The sequence below is a fragment of the Podarcis erhardii genome (genome assembly GCF_964252035.2).
Source record: "Podarcis erhardii genome assembly, chromosome: 4".
NCBI classification, from domain to species: domain Eukaryota; kingdom Metazoa; phylum Chordata; class Lepidosauria; order Squamata; family Lacertidae; genus Podarcis; species Podarcis erhardii.
Window position 1 is genome coordinate 58,916,465 of NC_138508.1, and position 22,752 is coordinate 58,939,216.

A 22,752-nucleotide genomic window follows, 5' to 3' on the forward strand; every position below is an offset into this window, starting at 1 on the left:
GTAGACACCTCAAATCTACCATAGATGTAAAACTTAAAACGAGAAAAATTTAGGCTCTAATTTTTATACATATATTTATATTCAGTTTTCTATATATATTATATATATACACACACGCACAAGAGTATATATAAAATATATATAACCAGATTCAAAAAAATTAACAAAAACGGGGCAATGTACATAAATTCTTTTTAAAACTCAAACAATACAAAAACTTTAAACATTAAACAATTTTAATAAAAGTTTCTGTACAATGCTAAGCAGTTTTATGTACATATAGAAAATGTAATAGGAGTAGTGTTTGAAATTACAGAACTCCTTAAAATTTCAATGGCAGGTAATCTGGAAAAAATAACAGCATTCCATTCACAAATATTTTCAAGCAATAAATATGTATTTATAAATAGTGTAAATTTACATCAAGATTAGAAACAAAATCACAAATCTGAAGTTTATTCTTTAGTCTATGTGCAACCCATTTATCTTTGTGACTTGGCTGTTAATTTTTTTAAATTTCATTTAGGAAACAAAAAGTAACCATCATGGTTTCAAAACAAGACAGAATAACATAAAAGCAGTAAAAAAAAAAAAAAGAGTATCACCTAACCTTTCACATTAAAAAAAAAAGTGTAGCCCAAAGAAAGACTTAAAATTCTAACTACCTTACAAAGAAATGACCAGCTATGCTAGTACTTTCCAAGAGAAAACTCTGAAGGGAGGAAAAATAGATGAAACCAATTCATCAGCCCAGAAACAGAGAAATACAAAAGAGGTGGTCTTCAAGTCAGTAGTCTGTATAATGTTGCCAGTTTTGTCAGATATATACAAAACGTGGAATTTTCTTTTTTAAAAAATCAGCTGAATGAGCTTTCTATATTTCAAATTCTGGAATAGGAGCTGTGCTCTCTCCTGTCCAGTTGGTTGACACTCCGCACTTGGAAGGTTGCATAGACACAGCTTTCAGCCAGCAGCCTTATGGGATCGCTACAAAAATCAGTGGTGCAGAACTGGGTCACTTCCTGAATATCAGAAAAGTTTTTATGTAAATGTCCTTGGAAAAATGTCAAGATGAAGATGATGGCAATGGAGGTGCCTGAAAAGAGATAACACAATACATTACCTTTAAAAAAGTTGTATTTACTGAACCTGTTTTTAGAAAGCGTTACTGTTCAGTCTAGAATGGAAGTGCACTGGCTCATAGTTTGCTTCTTTATGTATCTGGATGCTGCAATACTATTTTCTGAACATTTCACACAGAAGATTGCTTAAGACTCCCCTTATTCGATGGGTTTCCAAGTTTTATTGACAAGCTTCAGTTTACCCTTATTGTTTAGCTCCCTCGAAGGCACGCATTCTGCAAATTCTCACCATCACACAATGGTTTGGACCTAAACTTTCAGTGAATGAGAAGAGCATTCGTAGAATATGCCTTTCCCATCTCTCCTTCCCTCTACAGTCCATGAATATCTGCTCTTGGGGTTGGCTAACTTTTTGGATAGGTTGGAAAAGTACATTGGGCTACAGTGGCCCCCACCCTGACATGAACAGAGGAATGATATATGATTCAAGCCCATCCAGCTAGAAGTAGCACTGGAGTCCTTGTTTTCATTTTAGTGTTTTCTTCCAACCCAATCCATGCCAAAGTAAGGTCAGTAAGCAACTTCCAACCTGTCTCCAATGCCCATATGCTTTCCCTTCCCAACACCAGACATTCCAACTTAGGAACTCTAAGTGAACAGGTTAAAAATTATTCCTTCCCAATAACAAATACACTTCTTCAATCCATGTCCCTGAACCAGTGTCGTCAGGGTGAGTGCTGAGGCCTTTTTTCAGTTCAAGGTTCTTACATTAATTTACAACTTAGGGCCAGGGTAGCTCAGGGATAACCTGAACCTTTGAATCCCAGCTCAGTCACCAAGATCATCTGCTAGAGCATCGCTGGGTATCCCCTGAGTTGGTGAGGCTCATTTGACAACAAAGAGAAACAGACTTTAGTGTCACTGGCCCAGTCCTGCGACATCCTCAGCCAATAGAGATCCAGCAGGCACCTTTCATGCCAACTTGAAATCTTATTTATTCCACCAGGCCTATGCAGGCAATTAAGAGTATATCCTCAACAATGGTTTATTGACACTTGTTTTTAAGTGTTTTGCTTTTAAATTGTTTCTAATTTGTTTGTGTTTTTATTGTATGGTTTTTTATCTTTTTAATGCTGTAAACTGCTTTGATATTTTTTGTGATATAGCAGTACATACATATTTTTATTAATAAATAAATAATACATATTTGCTTATTCTGGTACCTCATCAGTTGCAAATGAAGGATTCCACATGCTTTACATCTGATATTCTAGCAAAATTAATGCAATATAGTTGCTCCCAAGATTTTGCTTAGTAGTAAATCAATGAAATAAATTAACATAACCCAGGATTCTCCTGAAGTTCTAATTATATTATATACAGTAAGTGATTGCCTAAATGGCACAAGTTTTTTTCTTGTAGCAAGTAGAACATATAGTTACACAAGAATAGCACAACCAGTATGTTCAAACTGTTGGCATATATTAATAAAGTACTGACTCACAAATACAGTTTTACTTACTAATGTAAATTGGTCATAGATTTGCATCAGATCCTCCATTTTGTACTGTTCTAGCACCACAAAGTTTTCCAGATTCCCACATATCTTTCGTGCACAGTCTAGGCAATGTACGACATAGGTTTTTCGACAATTACTCTCATTTGTGACAAAAAGCAAATTGAAGACTTCCACCTGTGGATACAAAAAGCAAGCAAAACTAAGCTGTAGCAGAATATGAATGTGACAGCAGAGCTAGACCTGGACTTAATTTGGCATGGCATATATTATATAGGCAACTGAGCTAGAATGGCAAAAACAGTTGAGAATTGGCTGGGTAGTGGCAGCAGGAAATTAAGGAGGTAATTCTGAATGAAACAGCATAGCTCTTTTGAAATCTAGTAGCCAGAGTCCATCCAAAGTCGAGCTTATGGGCTGCTCCCAGCCATGAAATGACATGCTATTTTATGTGTGGAGCAAGTTCTAAGTTTTCAAAGCCTGTATAAATATTTGGCCATTGATAATGTATTGTACAATGGAAAGTAAGAACATCTTGCTATCAAGACCCAGCATATTTCAGAAGAATAAATTCTACTGATAGCCTTCACATAATAAAACCCATATTACACTTTGTATTGGAGGTGAAGAAACCCTCACAGATCAGTCTAAAGATCTTTGATACTGAAGGCACAAAGAGCAATAGTAGAGTATAAGGCAGGTCAGGAAATTAAAGGACTGTCTCTTCTCTTAAAGGGAGATGCCACTAGTCCGGTAACTTGAAATAGACCTATGTAAAAAACAAACACCACTAGTACTACTATGGATAAAGTAAAGCCAGACCAAATAAATCAATAGAGTAGATCAAGACAGGGACTTGGTTTTCACATAATGAGCCTTGGTTTCTTAAACTATGTTTTATTAAACAGTTTTAAAAAATTTTTTAAACAGGGTTTAAAAAAATCATTTGAACCCTGCCTAGCAGCTTACCTACCTCTGGTTTGCCTACTGCCAACAAACCACAATCTGAAGCCATGCTTTGAAAGCCTTTCCTTTAACTATGTCTAGGCATTACATGTAAACCTAGCACCTTTCCTTAACTATGGTTTGTTTGATTACTTCACCTCATGTGCTCACTAAGCAATATGCAATTTGGGATTAGCTGGAAGGAAAATCAAATTCTGGACAAATAACCCATGGTTTGTTTGATCATCTGTGGGAAAACTTGTGGTTAAATCATTGGCCTGGTTCACATGACAGTGTAAGGTGAACTATGGCTTACTGAGACTGTGCAAATGTGTGGGGTCACAGTTGCTTAGCTCCTCCTTGGTCATTTTTGCTCCTGCACCACAATGAGCTAAACCAAGTGTTGGCTTAACATGTAGCCTGAACCTAGGCTCGTGGTTAAGCTTTCTATTCACTAACCACAAGTTGGGCTCATGTTTAAGCCATGGCTACAGGTTTGAAAGACAAGCTAAGCTTAGTGTAGGAATAAAAAGAACCAGGGAGGAATGACAGGATCCTGCATGTTTCTTAGAGTTGGGTGAACCAGGCCAGTTTCTTAAGCAAATTAGGATTTAGCATTATATCAAACTAGACCTGTTAGTTGCCTCAATTCCTTCTGAAATCAATGAGGCAAGTTAGCCATGACTTGACTTGTGTTCCATCAAAATCAAAGTTCAACTAACTTAGTCTGAATAAAACCCAGTTATATACACATGCAGCCACACCTTTGCTTCTGGAGCCAGAAGACATCCAAGAAGTGTCAATTGCCCAGAAATTCAGAGTGTGATTATTTCTTCCACAGCAAGTATACACCTTCTTACTATCTCTGTGATGAGGGAAACTAGAGACATGTTCTAATCTGGCATTCTCCTCCTTCAAACCAAGAACTTGCAGTGTCTAAAACTTTCTGCTAGCCACTATCCATCCCTTAGCTTCCCTTGCTGTGCAAGTGATCCACAACGCACTTGCAGTTCTGGGACTGCATCTCTAAAGGAGAAAGATTTTTAGTGTTTCCCAGTATCAGCTGCATGACTCGTCTGCGGAATGGTTTTGACTGATTCAAATGAGCTAAAGATGCCATTCACAGAAGAAGAGGAGTGGGATACTTTACCACTGAAGTGCAAACAACTGGGGAAAGGTCTAAGAGAAATCAGTCAGAAATCAGATTTTAAAACTGTAAGCAAATATTAACCCACAGCACATACATATTTACTAACCTCACATATGCTACAGTAATGAGCTGGTTCTTCCTTTGTTCTCTCATGCCAAACAATCTCCTTTCCTGCAGCAATTAGAGCTTCCCTCAAAGTTTGACACTGCTTGAGAGTTCTCAACAGGCAATACCTGCAACAGATATTAGAATAATTCAAATGATTATTAATTTTAACACCGTTTTATGAATTTGTTGTTAGAATTTTATTGTTTTTAAAACTTTGCTACTATGAAAGGCCAAACGACTGCCTCTCCTGTGGGATATAGGAGTACACCAGTGGCATCACAGATTTTTTCCCCATTTTTATTGTTAAAATACACACATATTTACTGTTCAAAATAATACATAAAATACATAAAAGGATGTCATTTAGAAAAAAGAATTAATACACATAATTTCCCCCTACAAACCATATTTGTTAGTTTGTCTATTCATGCTATTTCCAACCCCTTAAATAACTAATGTTAGAAATAGTGGCTATCCCACAATACTGAGTATTGTCCTCACAACTAACAAAAAATGAACTATCAAACATACAATTTTTTAAAGGCACCTTCATTATATTATTTTGCAGCAATCTTAATGCATCAAATCTCACACCATTCTTTGTTATTTGTATAACTATTTGTAGGACTTGAAGCCAGTAAATATGAACTTCAAGATAAATATACAATCTGACAGTGTGCATTTCTAACAACCAAATATTCATTTATAAATTATGTTGATTTTGGGGGGATGTCCTCTGCAATCGATGGATAATCTTAAAATTGGTGTTTATAATAACTTGGCCTAGGTATCTTTCCCATTTGATGTGGTTATGGTGCAATATAATTAAGTGAAGCGTGTTTACTTGACAGCTAAAGATATGTAAAGTTCCTTCTGTCTCTTACTTGTTTTAGACTTAGTTTTTGCACTTTCCTCAAAAGTGTTCAAAGTACCACAAGTCTTATGAGTACGTGCAAGAAGACTGCAAAAAAAATAATTTAAAAAATCCCTATCAATTCTCCCCCAAAATCCCCCCGCCGCTAACAGTGGGATGGGGGCATCTTCAAGGCCTCTTTCTGTCTCCATCAGTCTTTTAGCGTGCCAATAAGAAAACACCACCAGCAGTATATTGGGTGCAAAGAACCCTTGGAAACATAGTTCTCCAGGGCCCCTACGCTCAATTGTTATTTGACTCAGAAGCCCTGGAAAAGTATGGGAGCCACGGACTCCAGAGCCTAAAGGCACTCTAATGAGAGAAGTAAGAGAGCTCTGCCCCCTCTCCAGCAGTTAAGTGATGAAGGGGTTAGCAAGAAAGCATGACTGGTTTTCCAATGGAGGGTGTATTAAACTAAGATGGCATAAACAGAATCAGGGCTCTCTTCACATTGGCAAGGCTTTTCAAAGTGTTTGTGTTTTAATCTTCCCTAGGTCAAACTGAACCATTACTGAAAACTTTTTAAAAGTTTAACTGCCAATGGAATATCAGTGATAAATGGTATTATATCCCTGCATTGCAAGGGGCTGTCCAAGATGACCCTCAGGGTCCCTTCCAACACTACAGCTCTATGATTCAAATAATGCTGGGCTCCATCTCAACTCAAATTCTCTCCCTCCCACCAATCATATTTCAAATCATTGCTGACAAAAGAGGAAAAAAATCAGTCGTTAGAAAAGAATAGGGCTTTAATTGTATGACACAATAGCATCTAATCAACAGTATTTTCAATATACTAATCTCAGTTTGATACTTATTAATCCCTTGACAATATTTAATGTGACTACCTTTGAGCTATTATTCAATATCTAAAAATGTATGCCCTCTTAGTGTTGTGTTTCTGCACATTCTACTTAACAGAAATATCACCCCAAGTTCCCCCCTTTTTTATAATTTGTCAAAAGTTACTTTCATTCTATAGACTCAATTAAAAAAGAAAAATCTTAACAAAAAGCACCTGAAACCCAACCACTCCTGTATGACACAAAAACAATTTATAATACAGGCTGATGGGGCCAGGGAGCAGGCAAATGTGATTGGAAATTACAGCTAAGAAAGGTCAACACCATCAGCTAACATATCTTTCTCTTGAGGCAGAAATGGAGAATTATTGCTCATGTCTTTATTTCAGTGCAATCATTTCCTGTTCTTCTCTCTATTGTTCATTCTGTTCTGCCCCCATCTATTTCTCTGATGCCCAAAGTATTACAACAGTGAAGAATTTATGCTCAGCACAGATGAGAGCTACTTAGTTGAGTTCCTCAATGTTTAATGACAGAAGATTCTATGAGATACAATAATTTGTGATGGGAAATTACCAACCCTTGACCTCAAGGTCTGCTTGTCTGTCCTGACTGTTGGGGAACTTGGAAAGTTACAAATCTTTGTTTCAGATTAAAAGAACAGTGTAGTTAATGGCTTACTGGGTTCTGGCAACTGATATGCTCTGGTATTTGCTCTGACTACCAATAATGTACAGTAGGCTGAATTAATATTTGTGTGCCCCATCTATTTGGTTAAGTGATACATGCCTGATTATACACACATTTGATCAAGAGAAATCCATGCCAGTCAAAGAATGTTGGAGAAAGGCCATAACAAAGCAGATTGAGTGGCTGTTTAGGATCCTGCTTCACCCTCAATCCTATTCTCCCTCCAGAAGCCTTCCAAATAACCTACAGAACCCCTAACTACCTGTTATAATCTTTTTAACATTGGATCCCAATTGCTGCATGAAATATTTACTAGAATGATCTTCCTAGAACCACCTTTTGGTGTTGTGTACTTATAAGAGGCCACTTTACTTTTCCTGACACTTCTGTTGTTAGCTTTTATTTCCAGCTTGCCTTTTTTGAACTGCACTTGGTTTCTTCCAAACTTCAGGTTCCTCCCTCTTTGAACGCTACCCCATTATCTGCTCTGTCTCCTTTTTATTTCTTTTAGAATAATGTTAGGTTGCATTTTAATTATAGGCTCTTTTAGAATGCTTAAGTTGTCTTCCAAATGCAACTTTTTTTTTTTACTGCACCAATGTCATTGCTGATAACTACATGAAAACATGTTTTGAGTCATATTTAATTTATTCAATAATATCCTGAAAATGTGAACACAGTATGCTATATTATGGATAGGCAATTTTATTGAGTTGTACACTGAAATCTCTCTATCTCTCTCTCTCGTTTTTGGCAATTTAACTGGTAACTTTCTCCCCCTTTATATTCCTTTCTTCTAATTCTCAACATAACATGGGGGGGGGGGAGAGAGAGAGAGAGAGAGACGGAGGGAGAGAGATGCCTTCATGTAAGGAGGGGACAGAGAAGGAATGAAAAGCATCCGCACCAGTCTGTCACCTGAGGAGGATCAGCAGAAACTTCACCACCTTTCACCAAGCTCTATAGCCAGGACAGTTTGGAAAGAGTGGAGAAAACAGTACCACGCATTCTACAAACCTACTGGGAATTTAACTCTTACGCCAGAGAAGAGAGCACCTACTGCTTTTAGTTAGAAGCCAAAGAAAATATTAGACACCCTGCCCCTGCGAATGGCCATCCCAACTTACATCTGACTTACAGACCCAGAGGATTTTTCTTACAGCTATTCACATACAGAACATAAAATCAGAACAGTGAAAGCCAAAGGGGGTGGGGAGACTGCAGTAGTTTCTAGTCTTTCAGCTTAAAGGGAAAACTGGTGTCGGTTTAGTAGGTGTTTCTACACTGCAATGCTGCTCACAGCCACTAGAGTGTAGTATGCTTGCTGTTGGCCAGAACACTTTTGTTTGTTCGTTGGTTTTTTTCGGGGGTTTTTGCTACTGGTGTGGATGTGTCACCTTTTTATATAAAAGCAACTGTGGGGTTTGTTTACAACCGAAATGTATGTAAAATGGTGGGAATGATGGGTGTCATGTTTATTTAACATTTTATTGCAAGTTGTACTTTGGTTGCATTATTCATTCAGAAAGATGCTTAATATTTAAAAAACAAAACATATATTTAATTTAGCAGCAAAGGCAGAGTTATCATTAACATGTTGTCTTATCAAACTAATGCTCAGAAATAGCCTCCAAGTGATCAGGTGAAGACTCAGGGCCTGCAACTTACAGCACATTTTCCACCACTGGGTCATGCCATTTTTAAAAAAATATATCTATCCATTGGATATAGCTAGTTTGCTTCACCAAGAACTCTGTTCTTTGTACCTTTGTATCAATCAGTAAATTAAAGTAATAACTCTGTGTTGAATTCAACTAACATTTACTTAGAGTAGACTAATTAAAATTAATAGACCTAAAGTAGTCAACGTCATTAATTTCAATGGGTGTACTTCAAGTAAAAGTTAGTTGACTACCACACTCTGAATTAACAAGCATAGTGATTTAAAATGTACATACTTGATCATTTCAAAAAGCTTTGGATCTGAGACTTTGATATTCCGTGCTATGTTCCAAGAAAGATGAACCATAGGTACTATTGACTTCACACTCTGCAATTTATTCCACTCGTACCGTTCTACAGCCAATTTATATTGACAGGCTGCAATAAAACAAAGAGAGAAAAGTAAGGGTACCAATTAGATACGAAAATACCACTGTAGTCATTCTCAGTTAAGAAAAAATATATATACAGTCAAATTCAAAACCTCTGAGCAGTTTCCAAAATAAATGATTTTGGTAGACTTTTTGTGTATGCCACACCGAAATAGAAAACAGGGGAGAAATATGATAATGGCAGTTCTTTCTTTAGCAACAGATAAAAGAACCAAACTGAAATTTCCTTGTCTCTTAAGTGTAGCCTTTTGTAAAGAAATCATATTCCTGCAGAACAAAAAATGTTTTTAATTGCCTCAGATATTGACAATTTGTGGCTTCATTCAGATATCACATTCTCCAAACTATGATTTGGGGGATTAGAAAAAGCCGTACATCTATCCTCCTCCTCTGGTATCCAAAACAGCAAACCTCATCAACCTAGGCTTTCAGTATTGGTCTGCAAGAAGAGCTTTTGCCACTTCGAACATCACAGCAAGCCATGGTCTGAGGAATCAGGATGGATGATGGATGGCAATGTGTAAAGGGAGAAGGCATGTGTGCACACAGCATATTCACAAAGAGGGAATATGACATCTGACTTTGCTACTTCATACAATCCTACCAGGTCTTAATAAGCAGAAAAATGAATGAGTCCTTTCTTCACACATGCAGCCTGTTTGTTCCTCCCTTTGTACAGGGTGTGATTAAACCTGGAAGCCTCTAATCAACGATAGTTTCCTGTTTCGTCTGGGCAATTGTGGTTACCAGTTTTGGAAAAAGACAGGATATCAAGCCAACTTCAAACCATGGAGGAATTCCCTAGCTTGTTCCAAAGCTGGTAAGCAGCTTCCTGGTTCAGACAAAATGAGACACTATAGTTAACTGACAACTTCCTGGACTGTTCCTGCCATGAAGGGGGAGCAAAGGGGTTACACAGGCAGAAAGCTTATTCTTACTAGTCCTATTAAATTGAAATATTATCTAAATGCGGACAAATCATCTCATGTTATTCCATCCACAGAATCCTATATATATATTTGACTATAAATAAATTAATCCAAATTTGTTCTGTTACAAACAGTTACTTTTGATGTAAAATTACGCTGGAGAGCTGATCTCAGAAAAGTCTGTATTTCCTCTGGATTTTTTTCAGAATGAATTTTAGGATCTGGAATTGTCATATGCATTATTCTAGTTCATGCCCTCTGCAAAATCACAGTCTAAGGGCTTCTTATTTTGAAAAATGTGGGTGGTCTGTTGAAAGCTGTGTCAGTGCTTTTATGAAGTATTTGTGTAACTGTAAAAACACATCATCATACCTGTAAGAGGGCCAACATTCCAGGCAATATTGTTACACCAGCCAATAGCTTGAACCCAATGTACCGTCCCAGCATTTATCCACACCAAATCTCCAGGTCTCTGAATAAATCTATATACTGGGACATTGGCTTCATACAAATCTTCCAAATTAGGCCACCAAGAGCCCAAAAGAAAATTCATATTGTTTCTGAAACAGGAAAAGATGAATGTAAATATTTATCAACAGAAATATTCTATATACATCAAAAACATGTCAATCCAAAATGATGTACACAATAAAAGGACAAAAGATTATTATAAATAATCTTAAGAGGTAAGTTTGCTCAAACAGGAAACTTTCACTTTAGTGAACACCTCCAAGCCAAAGTGAACTGCTACATCCTGATGTTTGCAGAACTTACTAACTAAATTAGGGGATTTATTGCACTAAGTACTATTTTTTTAAAAGCACATTGCTGCTTCCAGGGAATACAGCTTCAGTAATACCCACTTTAGTTGTGACAGAATATCTGCTACCATCACTGGGCTTATTCACAACTGCTAGTTTTAGGGATGTCCAGGGGATAGGAGTTTATTATCTTTTTCTTTGAACAGCAGACCCTCTTACCAAATCACATATAACCCTTTCTATCTAAAAGTTTGCCATGCAGATGGAAAAACCCCTCTTGAAGAAACACAAGCCCAAAAGCTCTCGGGCTAGCCCAGGGATGGGAAACTTGTCATCCAGATGTTGTTAGATGACAACTCCCATCGTCCCCGACTATTGGTCCTGCTGGCTGGGGATGATGGGTTGGAACTTGCAGCGGTTCTTTAGATTCTAGCTGCAACAATGCATATCTACATTTCCACATCAATATTGCTGTTACACCACAACATATAGAAGGTGGCAGAAGAGAGAGATGAAAAAGTAATATATTAGGACAAGAGTTGCTAACGTATTTGGGCCAGTGTGCATATTTAGAATTGTTAAAAAGTGCTGTGGGTGCCAAGCACAAAGTGGCTGAAAGGTGTGGGGCGTGGTATAAAGCAAAATGGTCTCCATGAGAACATGCTATAATGGCTACCACATCCAAAAGGGGGAAAAAAAGAGTCAGGACCACACAAAAGTCCAGGTTTGCCCCCTCCCTGCAAAAAAAACCATCAATGAGGGGAAACCATTGCATGCTTGTTCACAGAGAGAAGCTTTTTGTACCTCCGCTTCTGTTTAGAATGGAAGGAAGGGTGGGCAGCCAATGGAATGTGTGCATGTTTAAGGGGGCATGTGCAGCATAGAAGAAGCTGAGCCACTGCAAACAGTCTTTTGTGTGTTGTGGATTTTTGAGAGGATATTTGCCGAGCCTTTTTGCAGACACCATAGGAAATACTGGTGGGCACACTGGTGTCCAAAGACACCACAATGACAACCCCTGTACTAGGACAAACCAAAGTAATATATCCTCCCAAATAAGCATCACAAATAGCACTGTTTAGAGACAGAGTGGATTGTGAAATAATTGGAAGCACAGCATATGGCGATGGAAAATACTGAACGTACTTTTCACAGAAGTCATTCATGACGCCCCAATAATTTTCTGGAACAACAAACCATTCACAGTCACCTGGACCTATATTTATATTGACTGAGCAAAAGTTGTTATTTTCTTGATGACCTGAAATTAATAAGAAAAAAAAAACAATAATAGTGATGATTGATGTTTGCAGGGCACTATAAAAATATGGAGCATAACATGCAAACAAAAATGATAAGAGTCCTGTGGTACCTTAAAGATTAACAAATTCATTGCGGCATATGATTTCATAAGCAATATATTATTTCATGTACCAGAATATGATTTTATCTCTTCTTAAGGTGTTGTAACATTTTTGGGTTACTGTTCTGCAACAGACTAGGACTGGTACTATTCCATCAATTAAACTTACTATATTTACAAATTAATACCCCACATTTCATATCTGATATTGAAGACATCTAACATACATCAATTATAAATTTAAATATCTAATTGAAGACAGTTGCAGTCAAAAACCTAATCAGAAGCTAGATAGATGTTTCTCATGCAGGAAAACCAGAAGTTGAGCTGCCACAATGCACTTAAGCATCCAGGTGAAAAATGGGATGTTCAAAACTGCCTGAAATCAGGGCTGTCAGATTCTAGTACTTTTAAAACTTTAATTATTTCAGCAAGTTATAGGTTATATAATAATGGATACGAATCATAGAATTTAGAGTTGGAAGGAGGATATTTCAAAAAAATATTGTAGGAACTTTGATGCATAGTTAACTTCTGATGAAAGCTGCAGTAATGTGCAACCATTACCAATTCATTTTACAAATGTAAGGAGGATTGAGACAATTACATACTCCTTGCTATTTATCAGATAATGTTCTGAGACACACGTGTTCCAAGCAAGCTTTGGGATTTAAAATGCAGCTCTGAATTTATATTTTATTTACTTTAGAAAATTTATATACCACTTGATTGTAATAAAACCTCTAAGCGGTTTATACAAGTATTAAAATAATCAACAAAAAAAGTTAAAAACACATCAAAACATTTTAAAGTACACTAAGAAAAGATTAAAACATGTCTACACTGACATGCCTGGATGGGCTTGCCTAAAGAAAAATGTTTTAAGAAGGCCCCAAAAGGACTACAGAGAAGCTGCCTGCCTGGTGTCAATAGGCAGAGAGTTCCGAAGTGTAGGTGCTGCCACCACACTAAAAGACCAATTTCTTACAAGTGCAGAACAATTATTATGTGGCCAGTTCTGCAGAACAAAACAGTCAAGTGGGTACATATGGGGTAAGGTGATCCCGCAAGTAAGTGGGTCCCAAGCTCTTAAGCACTTTATATACCAATAGGTACAACTTGAACTTGGCCCAGTAACAAATCAGCAACCAGTGCACATCTCAGAGCAGAGGTGTTATACGTTGGCAGGGTCTTAATCCTGTCAGCAACTATGCTGCAGTATTCTGTACTAATTGTATTTTCCAGGTTAAGCCCTGCATAGAGTACACTGAAGTAATCCAATCTTGCAAGTCACTTGCATCTGAACTACTGTGGTCAAGCTGTCCTGGTCCAGTAATGGCTGTAGTTGTTGTACCAGGCATAGCTGGAAAAACATGCTTCTAGTCACTGTGGCTCCTTGGGCATCCAGACACACAACTGAATCCAGGAGCACACCCAGTCTGTGTACCTGCCCCTTCAAAGAGAGTGCAACCCTGTCCAGGGCAGGCAATTGACAAATTTCTCAAGACACAGGAACTGCTCACATATAGTGCCTCCATTGTACCAGGATTCAAGCTGAGTCCCACCACTATGTCTAGGCGCCAGTGCACTTCCTATATGGCCTCTCCCGATTCTGATGTTATGGGGAAACAGAGCTGAGTATCATCAGCATACAGGCAGCGACCTTTTCGTGTGGGGGTTCCATTCCTGGCCCCTGCATGCATCGGCACGCATAAGCGCCCCCGACCCACCTTCTTCCAGGTCCAAAAGGACCTGCACATTGGTGATGGCACACTGAATGCCCCTAAAATGGTCACTGCCTGTACTAATGACACCTTGCCACAAAAATCCTATTAACTGCTCCCAGTGGCTTCATATAGATATTAAACTGCATTGGGGATAAAACAGTGCCATGCAGCACCTCAAAGCATAACTGCCAGAGGACAGAAAAGCCCTCTCTCAATGCTACTGTTTGGACTTGGTCCTGTAACTGGGAAAGGAAACACTGTAACACAGGGTACCCAATTACCACTCCATGGAGTTGGTCCCAGAGGATAACAAGGCCACTAGTATTGAAAGCCACAGAGAGATCAGGAAGCAACTACAAGTTCTGCTTGCCCTCCTCTCTGTAAAGGTAATTCATCAGGGTGACCAAAAGTGACTTTGATGTAGTTTAGTGTACAAGTATTATTATTATTCTTTATATAGTATCATACATGCACGTGACGCTTTATAAAGAATGAAGTGGTGGGTCCCTGTCTCAGGGGGCTTAACATCCATAAAACTAAGGAAGTGAGGGGAATGGCGCCTTGGGTAAATAGGGAAAGAATATGCCATTATTCTCAGCTGCAGTTGGATATGGGGACTAATGAGTTGTGTCAAAAGCATCATTTAAAAGGTGGGGTTTGAGGAGGAATTTGAAGAAAGCAATAGAAGTGGCATCACAGACATTCTATTGGAGGCAATTTCATGCATAACAGGCAACATGGAAGGAACAGCAGCCATTCTGAGGGGAACAGGTGGTCTTTGAATGGCTGAGGGTGATGGTGCAGAACAAGTGAAGGGATATGTTGGGATGCAAGGGCAGATATAAAGTGACTCAAGGCCATGGAGGCATTAGAACAGGGGGTGCCAACCTTCTTAGACCAGCCGGCACATTTTGATAGAGTGCTATTGCTGCCAGTCACAAAATGGCTGTCAAGAGGCAGGGGAACATAACACGTCATGGCATAGTGCAATGTTAGAGAGAGTTCAGTCACTGCTTCCCCCCACCCCACAACAATCTTAAGTTTACCACAGGAAGTTGACTATGTCCTCCTGGTCCTGGCTGTGAAGCAAAAGCTATTAAAGGCAAACGTACCTTATTTACCCCAGTTCCAACACTATACCACAGCCTAGGCTGCCATGCAATTAAGCAGTATATAAACTGTTGATGAAGAAATAAAGCATAACTATCGGCACTTACCTGAGAGTAAGTCCCATGAAACACAGAGACTTACATCTGAGGTAGACATGTATACAACTGTACAGTAAGTTAACTTTGCAGTGAATTCTTAATGCGCACCTAGATATCACTTCCTACACAGCAGGAGACATGCCTAAGCCTCTTTGCAAAGTTTTCACATTCTGCATTTGCCATTTGGGGAGTGGATTATTTAACATCCACCTGAATTTATTGTGTGGTAGTATTTGCAGGAAAAAAATTATTGGATGGACCTGCTCTCAGATGAACCTACCACAGGAAAGATGCTTCCTTGTTTCTAGAAGGTTCCACAGACTATTAGAAAATTAAATGCACGTGGGAAAATTGCACTAAATGGAAAGAGAAAGCCAGCAGCCAGGCTAACTCATTTTCACAGAAATTGCTTCTAAGGGCATCCAGACATTTTACTTCCTAACATCTTTCTAAAAGGACTAGAGACTTGCGGAAGGGAAGGGAAGGGAAAGCTCAGAGTCTGGGGCTCCTCCTGTGGGTGCAAATGAAGGTGCTGTGTTAGTGATCCCCACATTAGAAACTAAGGAAGAAAAACTAGTGAAGTATCCTGTAGCAGACAGGAAGTCATCACAGGAACTTAAGGAGCTGCATCATGTGGCCAGAGCAGCAAGAGCAAGAAGAATGGATTTTTATCCATTTATTACTATTGATTTCATTTACACTCCACCTCCCCCCGCCCCCAGGAATCCAAGGCAGCTTTTTAATTGTTGGGTTTTATTAGTGATCTTATGCTACATTTGTTGGAAACTAAAATCAATTGCAATATTATATGGTCATCATTGCAGTCAAAGAGCCACTAAGAAAGTAGCTGCAAGCACTACTAAGAAAATCTTCAGAATCAATAGGATGTATAAATGTATAATTCAGAATTATTAATGAAAAGTAAAGTTGCAAAAAGAAGACAGAACAATTCAGAAATGGTAAAAATGAAGAGGTTTTTTGTGTCAGTATGTAGCACTCCACATTACTCACCTGGTGTTCTGCTGCCTGGCACCTTCATATACAACTGGACTGTATTCATTCCCAGGATTGTATGACCAACATGACTGAGGAGATTTCCTGCTGATACCACCCGCACAAAAGCAGGAAGCTTTGTAAGTTCATGAAGCTGTAGCTTCCACCTGTTGTAAAACAGCAAATTAATCCACGTGGTATTTGGAGATGCAAAAACCAATTACATTACTTACACATTTACCCTAAAAAGCCCTTCATATTTGTACACAAGTAAAATCTATTGACCCTTTTGGGAAGCTGTATCAGATAGCTAATTTATACTGTCTTAAGCCTTTTTCATGAACAAAAACCCAATGCCCAGCCACAATAGGCTGTGTAGGATCGCAGAATGATTATGGTGGTTTGCTGGTTATGAGAACTAACAAATCCAACTGCTTTCTTTCACTGAGAGCCTCATGCTCTGCTTCCATCTACATTCATTTGGTACTCCTGTGGGTAGCCAATGTACTGGATGGCCCCCAGCAAAACTTGCACCAGACCTTACAAAAGATTTGGTTGTAAGTTGTTTTGGCTTGCCTTGGGAAAGATAAAGCGACTATCAAATCAAATCATGTTGAATCCAATCAATCTCTAGGACCATAGCCTTCATAGCTGATGCCACCCTGGACACCACTCAGTTCTCCACAAGAGCCATGGCTCCAACACTGAGATGCTGACACACAAGCATGCACAAGGTCTTTCACCTGGACCTTTCATGAGCAGAAAGCTGTTTGGAGATTACACCTTAACGTATATGTTGGTAGACCCCAAGGAAGAAAAGAATACAGTGTCCACCACATACATGGGAGATGAAAAGTGATAATTTCACAGAACAACCTTCCCATATCAGGCACCTTCACACTCCTTTTGTATATCCATAACCTCAGGACGAAGCACAGCAATCTAGAGTTTTGGAACTAAATCTCACCATGTCTCACCCCTCTTTACATTAGGCTCGGGTGAGGCAGTGAGCATGTGAGATCAGTGTTCAGAATCAGTAATGGATAGTCTAGTAAACTGAAGCCGAATTCTGCTAAAACAGAAATTATTTTAAAGTATGGCTTATATGCCCATGAAGGTGCTGTTCAACCTGTTCTGGATAGTCCTGCACTCCTGAAAAGGACCAGATATGTAGTCTGTGGATGCTTGTTACTGAAGGTCCAGTGGTATTAGAGTCATAGCGTGCCTTTCACTGGATGAGGCTAGTGTGTTAACTGTGTCCCTCTCCTGGGCAGAGATAACCTCACTAAGGTTATCCATGTTCCGGTAATCTCTCATGTAGATCACCACAATGCATTTTATGTGGGGCTGCTTCTGAAGCCTGCTCAGAAACTGTAGATGATTAAAAATACAGCTGAACATACGAACTGAAAAGGAAGCAGGAAGGGTTCAGTCTCCTTTGCTCTGGATCACATACCCTCAACATCTTCCCATATCTGTGTCCATCTAGCTTGGTGTACCATATTCATAACACTACCTAAAATAATCAGAACTTGCTAGATTCAGGATGCTATCAAATCAGGAATCTACACTGTTAGAGTACGAGCAAGAAGACCTTTGGATTACAAATCTGCGAAAGATGAGAAAGAAGAAGAGGGAAGTCCCTGGAGTACTTGGAATATTAAAACTAAAAAGAATAAAGCAACATGATTGGGACTTTCCTCTTGAGTATGGAAAAGTAGATGATCCTTCGCAGCAACCACTTTTAAACATTCTGGATGAAAGAAAATATGATGTGACTCTGACTGAACTCCTTCGGGGTCTTAGGACCAACAAAGAGGACTACCAATATAGTTGGCAGAGAGGGACTGACAGAGAATCAGACGCCTCGGACGTGAGGAATCCGGGCTAAGAACTATTTTTTGTTTGTTTTTTGGACATTTGTTTGGGAAGGGACAGAAACCGGGGCAGGGGGGGGAGAGAGAATAGAACTATAAAATGTTATGATTTGTTTATTTGGTCAATGTGATCTATAATTAATATAATAAAGGGAAAAATTTGTGGAAGGGAAGTTAGATCGACCTTAAAAAAAAAAGAAATCAATGATTATAAGAGAATTGGATAAGTTGAATATAGATAAACAAAAAGAATTAAATTTTTAAAAGTAATATGAATATGTTTAAGAGGTTAGGTAAGAACTTGCTGAATTAATTATTGGAACTGGGATGTAAGAGGAGGGGGTGGGGGGAAGTCAATGAAAGTGGGTGAAGAAAATTAGGGTATGAAATTGTATCTGTGTGTTTTTGTCTTTGTGTGTGTGTCTGTTGTTATAAAATGTAAAAACCCAATAAAAATTATTTAAAAAAAAGGATGCTATCAAATCCAGCACTGTTCTATTAATTATCTTACCTAATTTATAAAATAAAGGTACAGCAGTCAACACTCCATATTATTGACTCAGGGGATGCAGCTCAGTAAAATTTAAGTAAATAATACAATCCAGGAAAAAATATTCAAAGTTTGGTATCCTGAGAAGATTTAGTCCCCTGTGGTGACTATGTACGTGTAGCTTTACTTACTTTTTGTCATCTGAAAGATCAATGTTGGTCCCAAATTTGATAGTTTTAAAAGGTCCTTTTTTCCTCCTCCCAGAGCTATAAAATAAATAGATTAATTATAGTTATAAATGTTAACTTTTTTAAAAAAAACACCAGCATCTTAAAATGTGACTTTCCTAGCCTGTGTGTATTTTAAACCTAAGTGATCACCATGAGCTAGGAATGCATCTTTGTGTGAAAGGCTATGAAACAATGTAACTATTTAATTTGAAGTCAATCTGTAAAAATTTGGTAATTCAATTAAAAAAAAATATTTCAAAAGAGAAACCATTTTGTTACTGAAATCAGATTACTGGGCTGAGCATGTGCTATTAGTTACCCTGTTCCTTAATTCTAAGGGTTTGTCTACCATACCCTGCCACTAGTTTGCACCTCACTGATTGGTGAATCTTGGGGTTCTAGTAAAAAAAAACCAAAACAGATTCTACAAGGCTACAAGTTTGTTCATGCCTGTGCTGGGGGCAATCTAAAATAGAAAATATATTCCTGAGTTATGCATATATAAGATTAGAAATGGAAACATTAAGAATACAAAACACACAATACATATGTATCCAGACATAAAAAATCAATGTAGTTCTGGAAATGTATGTGGCTGAGAAAACCCTCTTCACCAGCTTAAGGTCTGAGGCGACTACATTTCTTTCCATTGAAGATGGAGAGCCGATATATTAATACACTTACTCTATCGCTTCTCCTTACACTGTGACCTAATTCACACATGCTTCCAGTTACTTCTATGTGGTGTAATCCCATTATGCAGGATGCATGCATGTGAATACCAGTGGAGCTGATCACATTGGTCTTGACCACATTCTCTCACCTCGTTAAATATGTGGAAAAACCACATGAAATCAACCCCACTCATTCTGGAGTATAGAGTGCTTTAAGAAGCAGCTCCTATGCTGTTGGGAGCACATGTGAAGGGGACCTACTGAATTCTATCCACTCACTTATCAGAAGATGTTGATTCACTATCTGAATGGTCCTTATGGTGACTTTTTTTCTCATTTTCCTCCTGCAAAAGTCAAACATGACATTTTAAAAAAATCAAATTCTACAAATATTTGGTAAACTTAAACAGTACAGTATGGAACAGCTATTGATACCTCTATGAAAAGTGATTTTACTGGGAGATGCCTAAAGTCATTGCCTCCTCTTTTGACCACGAGAAAAGCCACTCAGCTCATGAAAGGCTTAGTTTACAGGATAATTTTAATCATCTCAATGAACAACCATAAAAATATCATCCCCTGAGCAGCACCCACATTTTCATCATCATCATCATCATCATCATCATCATCATCCTATCTGACTGGCTTGCCCCAACCACTCCGGGCAACATCCAGCAAAATATAAAAACACAATTAATAAAAACACAATGGCATCAGTATATCTATAATTCCAACATTAAAAAAACTTGAGAGAGAGAATACTAAATGTAGGGCACACTCTTCTACAGTTGATTCTAATTTGCACTATTCTTTCTTGCTTCTAATTCCAGAATTCTGTTAGTTAATGGGAGAGTAAACCCAAAGCTGGCTGAAGGATTTGTGGAAGCAGCATTAACTGCCACTGTATCAATAATATGACCTGCCAGCGGGCTGGCACGCAGGCTGTTGGATGCCCTCTGGAATACCCACAGAAAGCTCTGCAGTTGTACATGTGCCACCAGCCACGTTCTGGAAGTGATTTGCAGGAGAGAAGGGGAGAACATTTCAGGGGCATATTGAGAAGAATGTGGAGCCAAAAGATCCTAAGACTTCATTCCCCCAACAGGTCCCTTAAAAGGGCGGGTCCAGGTCTACTCTTGCCCTGGGTTAGTGTAACCCTTATTTCTCACAAGTATGTCAATTGGAGTGGGAAAAGGGAGAAAAGAGAAGAAGGTCTCTGCCTCAGCCACAGTTAGCCAGTGGGGAATTGGATGTGGTGGTTGCTCCACTACAGATTAACGTTTTACTATCTAACATATAAAAAACCAGAAAGCCTTTGAGACATTCCTTTTCATCTAACAGTATTACATTTGTCCAAAAACTATTCGGACATGTTTCATTTCCCTACGTTTTCCACTTGGAAAAGTAGGGCCCCACTCATGAACCACCCACAGTTCTATTGCGCTCAATGCTTTGACACATTCTCTGATCTTTCTAGCTTACCTTTTTGCCCTCAGAATCAAAGAGGCTTAATGCTTCTGGAAGCCCCCACCCTCCAACAGCGTTGGAATTATCTGGGAGAATACAATGCTGGCTCCCTTCTCCAACCAGCAGCCGAAAATCTTCAGTGGATATCCCATTTCCCCCATCACCATTGGCAATCTAGAAAAATCCCATTTGTGTCCCTGATCAGCCCAACAAAGTACTAACAGAATCTCAGAATGTACCCACCCACCAAACCAGTCCAGCTTCCATTTCTTTTGTCACCATTTTTTGCCTTGCTCACAGCCCCTGTTGGTTCTTTCACATTCTTCCACCATATGTAACCCCAGGCTACATTCTCTTAGTAAGTATTTTAGATTTAATATTACAATGTCTATCTTTTGTTCCTTTGTTTCTCATTTCCTGCAGTAATCTAAACCCCCCCTCCAAATAATTTCGCACAAATAATTTCAAATTGTATCTGTTTATCAAGCAAAGGTTGTTTTTCACTGTTCTCTTATACGTGCATCAGCCCGCTAATATTACTGGGTTTGTATACCTCTTAAGCTCTCTCAAGGCAGCCCATGTTCCAAGACTGTGCTAGATATTAGTAGTTAGAAACACAGGCACACACCCCGGTATAGTTTTCATAAAGCATGAAACAACTTGGCAAACAGAGTTTTCTTCCTCAATATGGTAAATGTTGTGGCAACTGCATAAAAGCGAACAGAATGCAACTGCTAACGTATAGCAGATTGCAGGTTGTCCTGTACCAAATATAAAAACAGTGCAAGCAAGCGTGATTTCTCCACATTTAAGAATAACATTTTCAATATATAAAAATACTGGGGGGGGGGTGTTGTTTTTGTTTGTTCATACTGTATGCATTTTTGTGGTTTTATATTGTAAACCACCTTGTAAACTTTGGATGAAGGGTGATATAGAAATTTAATAGACAAACAAACAAACAAACAAATGTTAGGTTGTCTTATAAAGGTAAGGAATGTTTATTTTCTAAAATGTTAATAATAACTTTTTATCATGCTTAGAACCTCAAAGGAGGACCTAACTGCAAACGACAAGGTATTTTAGCCACCTTGGTTATCCTGCTGTAAATGACTGTACATATTCTACTGTATCTCAAAAACCTATGCTTTTGGAGTAAAGTGTGCCTATATGATACAGATCAGGAACAGATCTTAATTGACAAATAAATTATAATGCCCTACTTACCCTTAATGATTCCTGGAATGAAGAGGCCTGGTACTGTGCATATTTAGCAATGGTAGTTTGAGATTTACTGCTTTCACAACGCCATATTTTCTTTGTTCCAGTGGGGTCCCAGTTTTCATCCGATGGTTGTAATAGCTGTGTCCTTACTTCGACTAAGTGTTCGTTATTAGCTTCTACCAATGTTTTGGTAGAGAAGAGTCCTAGATCTAGGGAACAAGCATGTACTTAAACTGAGAGCTCTTTTGCTGCATGAACTGCAGAGATAAATAAGTAAGCAAGCTAAAGCTTTAGACAGTACTAGCTATGAGTACATTAATACATGATCAATTCAATAAATATTTCTCAGCTGAATCAAAACCTGCTGAACAGTTTCAGGTTTTCAGAAAACTTTCTTCAGCCAAATCTCCTTTAAAAGGATGGTAGATTTCACAAAGCAAAAAGCTACCAAAACCTGTGGCAGATGTCCAGGACCCTACCCAGCAGCA

At 38.5% G+C, this 22,752-nt stretch overlaps 1 protein-coding gene across 3 annotated transcripts in view; it reads right to left on the minus strand.

Annotated features, from left to right (window-relative positions):
* Nucleotides 1-218: 218 nt before the first annotated feature.
* The window catches only part of KDM6A (lysine demethylase 6A), a 109,760-nt gene continuing 87,226 nt past the window's right edge, over nt 219-22,752 (minus strand). For 2 of the 3 annotated variants that reach the window (XM_081858568.1, XM_081858567.1), the window contains 10 exons: nt 22,268-22,473; nt 19,853-19,917; nt 18,861-18,935; nt 16,321-16,469; nt 12,158-12,272; nt 10,623-10,810; nt 9,166-9,307; nt 4,800-4,926; nt 2,605-2,775; nt 219-1,096 (listed from right to left, as the gene is read on the minus strand). In XM_081858568.1, the coding sequence (XP_081714694.1) occupies nt 1,067-1,096; nt 2,605-2,775; nt 4,800-4,926; nt 9,166-9,307; nt 10,623-10,810; nt 12,158-12,272; nt 16,321-16,469; nt 18,861-18,935; nt 19,853-19,917; nt 22,268-22,473 (1,268 nt within the window). In that variant the 3' untranslated portion in view covers nt 219-1,066. Of the gene's footprint in view, nt 1,097-2,604; nt 2,776-4,799; nt 4,927-9,165; nt 9,308-10,622; nt 10,811-12,157; nt 12,273-16,320; nt 16,470-18,860; nt 18,936-19,852; nt 19,918-21,055; nt 21,215-22,267; nt 22,474-22,752 lie in introns of all 3 variants that reach the window. The other variant, XM_081858569.1, reaches the window with a different exon arrangement.